The 7,058-nt window shown below is 35.8% G+C and overlaps 1 protein-coding gene across 3 annotated transcripts in view; it reads right to left on the bottom strand.

Annotated features, from left to right (window-relative positions):
* Positions 1-102: 102 nt before the first annotated feature.
* The window catches only part of LCORL (ligand dependent nuclear receptor corepressor like), a 121,124-nt gene continuing 114,168 nt past the window's right edge, over positions 103-7,058 (bottom strand). For 2 of the 3 annotated variants that reach the window (XM_033105884.1, XM_033105895.1), the window contains one exon: positions 2,202-2,357. In XM_033105884.1, the coding sequence (XP_032961775.1) occupies positions 2,344-2,357 (14 nt within the window). In that variant the 3' untranslated portion in view covers positions 2,202-2,343. Of the gene's footprint in view, positions 2,358-7,058 lie in introns of all 3 variants that reach the window. The other variant, XM_033105893.1, reaches the window with a different exon arrangement.

The raw sequence follows: 7,058 nt of genomic DNA, 5'->3' as shown, positions 1-7,058 counted from the left end.
CTGTGACTGTGGTGAAGCTTTAGGACAGTATGTCAGTGCGCTCACAAACCTGCATCAGAATCTCAGGTGGGGGGAGGGCTGGGAACCTCCTCGTTACACAGGCTTTCCAGGTGATGCGTATGAATGCAAATGTTTAAAATCCTGGCATTATGGACAACATGGAAGTGTAACTGGCTAGTAGTTTGCATTTGAGGAGCTTATGACTTAGACGGAGCAGCAGATCTAACACACAGGAACACATTTCAACCACAGAACACATTTAAAAAGCGACACCTCAAGGGCAATTGAGGTACCACAAACTGGCTAGAAAGGGAGGAGGAATAGCATAATGAACCAAATTACCCAGCATCCAAGTTCAGCAGTTCTCATTTTGATAATATTGTTTTGTGTTTTTTCCACTGAAAACATTTTTGCTAATGCTACTGGCATGGGTAATTTCTCTCCTTAAAGTATTTGCATACGAGAGCCCTAGTTTGCTTGCTTGTGATGGTGTTTCCTGGGTTGGAGAGATGTTCACACATACACCTTAATCATGGACTTGCTTTCTATGTTTCGTTTGGCATAACAAAATAAGTATTTATTGTGGATAAAAAATTAGTGGGAAAAGAGTGTGACAGGACGTCTTCTATATACTAATTTATGGGCACTATTTACCGTCAATTTTATTTATCTTCTGATATTGGCACTTTCCTGACTTATGAAACTTATACTGTATGAAATCAGTCCTCTTTGCTTCTGCAACACCCAACAAAACACCTTCTCTTGTCCCTCTGATAATTACCTTTTTATTACTCAGAATATAAATGCCCTAACATTGGATCTGTTTTAATAACTGTACTCTTTTAGGTTTATTTACCAGAGGCCATTTATTTAAGGTGATGTTCTAAGATGGAGCTAAAGTTAATATTGTGCTTTTTAGAACCAAATTGCTATATTACATACATATATATGTGCTTTATAAAACTCAGAAATATAAAAGGAGTCTGAAAGTTACTAAGAATGCTTACTAAGCAAAAGGAAAAGGCAGGTGTGGTGATACCAAACAATGAAAAATAGGTGACTGTTTTTCATTCTGTTGGCTCTGTGTCTTGTGCTTCAAATTCTTCATGTAAATTTTTTGTTAAATCCCTGTCGTTTTAAAAGTAATTTTTTTGTGTGTGGGGAGGAGGTAGGGGAAAAATGACTTAAAATATACACAGACTGAGTTCCACTGACCTCACAGCCAGGCTATCCAAAGAGAAGGAGTCATGTTCTTATGTACTTACATGGACTACCATACCAAAACTTTCTTTGTCCGGCTGGGAAAAAGACATTTAAGCACCAAATCTTTACTATTCTTACTATTCAAGTTTTAGACACAATCACATAAGCCATTGCTGAAGCTATGCTTTTGCACGATTAGAGTTAAGGTAAAGAATATCCTGGTTAAAAAAAAAAAATCCCTTTGCATTTTAAAATAAATGGCTAAAATACAATAAAATGAATAGGTATAAGTCCATTTACCATTTTTCATTCAAAACTGGTAACTTACAGAAACCAAACGGTATTCTTGTCTGTAAGAGGCACAGGTTTGCTGAAGAGTAAACATGCAATTTGTGCCCTTGTTCTTACAGCCCATAGACTTGAAAGGTTTAAAAGTACAGAGAAAACTGATCAGCTCAAATTCTATGAATGGAAACATGCTACTTGATAAACTATGGTCATTTTTTCTACACATATAACCGAGAGAGGGATTATAAGAGATACCTTTGCCTTTTATCAATTTGCTTCGAGGTAGTTGGTATCCACCTGTTTATACAACTGTTCACGGGTCAGGTCATCATCACACATCTTTACAATACTAGCCTTCTAAATTACAATGCGTTATATATTAAAACTTTGTGCACAGAAATAAAACTGGGGACATTATGTACTTAAACATAGGGCATAAAAAAATTCACAAAATACCATTAAAAAGAGAAACATCAAAATTCATCTGTACTGCAAAATTCCACAATGGTCTGGTGTAAAACATGTAAAAAAAATGTACAAAGAATATAATCAAAATGATTAATGCTAATGATTGAATATAAAGACAGATCACAGGACTAGAAATAGTTCAAGATCAATTGATAAATGCGTATTGTTCAGCAGAAAGAAGTGACATACAAAATAAGGGCAGTGCAAGAACTGCGATCTAGTTCTCTTCACTTTGGAGATTTTGGTTTTGAACTGTACAGCTTGCTAGAGATGCTGCTGTCAGATTCAGATTCCATTCAATGGGACGATTAAGGCACATCGTAATGGGGCTCAAAGGGCAACTTGCTGCGTTCCCATCAGACAAATTCAGTTTCTCCTCAGTTTTCACTTGTAGCACGCTGGAAAAAATGTAAAGCATTTCAGTTTTACTTCAATTTCAAAGAAACTATCAACGTTGTAAAAGAAAATTCAGTAGCTGTCCTTTTGGGACCTCTAAACAGAGTGGGTAAGTGCATTTGTTATCCTGAAAGTACAAGAGATTTGTTTTTGGTTTTAGCTCCTGCCTCCTTACTGAACTGCATACGTTAGCTAGGTACCTGAGAGGTCCACTCATCCCACTGGACAAAACACCGTTACTGTATATGTGGATTTCACCATATACATCAGAAAGGACATTTCACCTACTGAGCAAGGCAGGCTTTTAACTCATCCTTCACCTACCATGATCAGAGCCACTTTGAGATAAGAAATTAACCTTTGTTGAATGCCTACTATGTTCTAGGCATACTCACATGCGTTATCTCATTTAAATTTCATAACAAGTAGGCAAGGTTGTATACTTATCCTCATAATAAATGATAAAAATGAGTCTGGAGAGTTAAGTACAAACATGCCTGAGGTTATGCAGTCACCGGGCTGGAACTGGAATACAGCCCAGGCCTTGCCCTTTCCCTTAGGTCTACTAGCTCTGATGGGATCTTCAGAATCACAAAAACGTGCAAGTCCAAAGGGTAGCTAGTTCAATCCCAAGTCTTCAGACTTGAGTCCTTACATCCTATTGACCTATTGCTATCCATTAGCTCATTTGATACTGAACTGATAATGATTAGTTCAGTTGGACTCCCTCATTCCTAAGCTTTCTCCAATCACAGGTCTATGATCAGTGAAGAGAACGATGAACTGTGTACCGGTATTGAAGTGACTCATTGCATTTGGCAAATGGCAGCAGCATCCAGACTTCAGTAGCATTTTCCCGATCCCCCCTTGCACCCTCAACCACCTGACTCATCTGCCATTGATAAGCCAGAGAAATAGAACCTGTTATACCATATTTCAACAGCTATCACATTCTCACCAACTCCCCGGCCATAGTCCCAGTTCCACTGAAGGACATGGTTCTACTTTTATAAATAGATATGAACCAAACTGAAACTATAAGCTAGCTTGAAACGTTACTCATTAAAAATAGTAAATCACTTAAAAAGCCGAAACAGAGAGATGTGATTAACAGGATTATATTTAAAGTAAATCATGGCCTGATAGTGATAAACACTTTTCCAAAACATTATTTTCATTCATATCAGAAATCTAAACTGATTTTTGAAAATATTTACATTGGTTTACTATTAGACTAGTGGCCTCATGGACCTCAAGTTATTTTAATAACTTATTATTTGCCATACTGTAAAGACATCTTGTTTTCAAGTTTTCTAGAGAGTATACTCTAAATTCAGATAAATTCAGACTCCTGGGTGCACAAAACTATACACATGCATGGGAAGAAACTCTCGATTAGTTTAAAAACAGAACTGTTAGTACTTATATACAGATTGACACATGTAATTCATAAATACATATTTAAATCTAGTTGGTGTGCAAAGTTTGGGCACTCCTGATCTATAAAATACTAAGAATAGAAGAATACAGCTATCTTATGAAGTGCTAACCAGAGACAGAACAATAGAATGGACCTTTCCAGACAACTCCCAGTCTCCCCGTTTTTCAAAAGATAGGGAAACTAAGGTATAGGGAAGTAGAAAAACAAACTCTTTTTTTCAGAGTGATCCAACCCGGTGTATGTGGATTGGTATAAGAATCTGGATCTCTAGTACCAACTGGAGAACTTTTCAATTCCATTTTCTGTACCATCAAATCATTTAACATTTATCCAGTACCCGCTAGAAAGCACTTTGGAATACAAAGGAAGATACAGTCCATGCTTTCAAAGGATTTGCAATCTAGAGAAATTTTTAACGTATTCCTTTATATATGATAATCAAAATTTTACTGACCTAGGTTTAATATCAGGAATTTGTGGTATAATCATACACATGTGTACGAAGTGAGAGATTAATAAATGTTCAACTTTTCTTGATATACTTTTTAAACGTTTCCTTTTCTCTTTTATGTTTTAAAAATAGGAACTATGTTTGCAAAATTAGAAAACCAATCACTGCAAAATATGTCTGTTACTGCTCCTCCTCACCAATTTCTTGTGTATTCTTCACATTGACGTATATTAATTGTTTCAGCTGTTCTCCTTTCTCCCTTTGCAATTCTGTATACTGTCCTGTATCTTGCTTTTAAAAATATGTTTTAGATTGCTTCGTAGCTATCTCTACAATGAATACCTGATTCTTCTAACAGCTACACAGAATTTCACTCTGTGGATATAGTATAACTTACTTCGCCAGTCTTCAACTGATAGACTTGGGCTATTCCAATGTTTTGCTTAAAATGTCAACATCTTGACTCTTGTACATGTCTCTTTAAGTATGTATGCAAGTATATATCTACAGAACTGATATCTAGGAATAGAGTAGTTGGGTCAAAAGGTGGTTTTCAAATTTTGATATCACCAAAATGTCTTTCATAGATTGTGTACCATTTTATACTCTAACAATGTATGAAAATGTCTTTCTTCCTTCATACTCTTACCAATATGTAATAAAATTAAGGATTTTTGAAGAAGTGATACTTTAAACAAGGGTATGCCATTGTTTAATTTGCATTTGTCTTACAAGGAAGCTTAAGCTTATTTTGGCATCTTAGAAGCCACTGTATTTCCTTTTCTGTGTTCTCTGCCAGTTGATCTTTTTCTTATTGATACGCAGTTAAGATTAGTCCTTTGTTCTGTGGGTCTTACAATTCCATTTCCCTTCCTACTTCATTAGTTGTTTTTGCTTGTGATTTTGTCATGAACCCACTCTCATTTTACATCATCAAATTTATCAGTCTTTTATTTCATGGCTTTTCTGCTTTACATCATGATTAGAAGCTGAAGCTGCAGCATTTCCATCTCCTGATAAAGTGGCTTTATATTTCCATATCCAGAATTCTATCAAAAGCTCAGAAATAGTGTATACAGTGGTACTATCGAAAGTAAAGAATTAGGGGAAAGAATGCAAACACCTGGATTCCAATTCTGATACTATTAATAACCAGACTTATTGACATTGGGCAAGTAACCTTAGCCTCCTTCAGCCTTATTTTCCTCCTAAGGAAAAAAAAAAAGACATCTTCCCTGCTTACCTTATACATTTCTGATGATCTAATGAGAGCCCATTCACATCCTTTAAAACCCATACAGAGCAACAGACAAATACAAAGGTTTAGTTTAACACGTATATTTTGGTAAAATGGAAGAAACCAAACTGGAAGAGAGGTACTTAGCCTAAGTAAGGTCTCTTCTATCTCTATGGAACTTGGAATCTAGACGGTATGTGAGGGCTCAAGGGTAAGGGGTGCCTGATTTTCTAGACTTCTTAGCCTATTTTTAGTATTTCAGTGACTTCATCCCCCCTAAAATAAAGCCTTTCTATACCATCTGAATGTAAGTTTACAGAATATATGCATTTGGAAAGTATAAAAGATGAAAATCTGTTGTGTGTCACAGAAATACAATTATCATTTGTGATTTAAATTGATTACTGATCATTCTAACAAAAATAATTTTTAAAAATCCAGCTTTAATAATTTAAACTTGTTTTACTTACTACTGGAGATATCTGATGGTTCATTTCTATCATACAGACAATACACTTTAATGTAAGCTAGCCAAGTTGTAGGAAATAAATTTTAGTGTGATCAAGACAGGTCTGAAAATATTTATGGAGCATTTGCTGTATGTCAGGCACTGTGCTGAAAGCCTTTTTTACGTTACCTTATTCAATTCTAATCATCCATTGAGGCTCAAAGAAGTAACATGACTCATCTTGGTCACAAAATGAGTAAGAGGAAGTCTTCAGGGCATATGATCTATGACCCTTCCCTACACACGCACTCTTGGGTTGTAATCGCTTCACGTTCATATCCATTTATCTAATACTTCAGAACACTTAACACATGACAGTGTCCGGTCTACAGATTTCAGACAGAAAGATATCCCAAAGGGCTACCTGGATAATTATCCAGGAGGGCTGTATATTTAGAGCATGAAGTTTCCTCATATTTAACTAAGTAAGGAGCTGCTAATCAGACCTTTCCATTTCTCAAGGTTAGAAAAGAAAATGTTAGGACATAGACTGATATGTTTTTGAGAGCTACCATAAAAGTATTCTCTAGGCTGGATTACACGAACACAAATTCATCTTTTCAAAGGGAAAAAGAAGTCAGCCGTATGTAGGGATAAACTCAATTCTGGGATGGGGTTTGGAATTTCAATAGTTATTCTAAAGTACCTGAAACCATCAAATTTGAACTCATCTATTTAACTTCAAATTCTGGAATAAGGTTACTTTCATGAGTTACCCTATATGCTAAAAAATGTTGGAATTTCTCAAGGCTGAGTCCCAGGCTTTCTTTTGTTCTTACTCATAATCTCTCTTTAGGGATTCTCATCCATACTCAGTTTCAGTTATCAATGATATCCTAAGTGTCTCAACTCCACCCACAGCTTATGCATTACTTCTTCAGAAAGGATTTCCTGAGTACTCAACCTAAAGTAGCCCTCCCCCAGAAATTCCTCGTATCTTCTAATTTCATTAACAGAATCTACCACTGCCTCGTATTTTCTATTTTACTTTTCTTTCTCCCACTAAAATACAAACTTGATGAGAGTAAAGACCCTTGCTATCTTTATCAGCATATTATTTCCAACA

The sequence above is a fragment of the Rhinolophus ferrumequinum genome, chromosome 5, assembly GCF_004115265.2.
Source record: "Rhinolophus ferrumequinum isolate MPI-CBG mRhiFer1 chromosome 5, mRhiFer1_v1.p, whole genome shotgun sequence".
NCBI lineage: Eukaryota > Metazoa > Chordata > Mammalia > Chiroptera > Rhinolophidae > Rhinolophus > Rhinolophus ferrumequinum.
The sequence above is the reverse complement of the archived record's forward strand: the minus strand, read 5'-3'. Positions and strand labels throughout refer to the sequence as shown.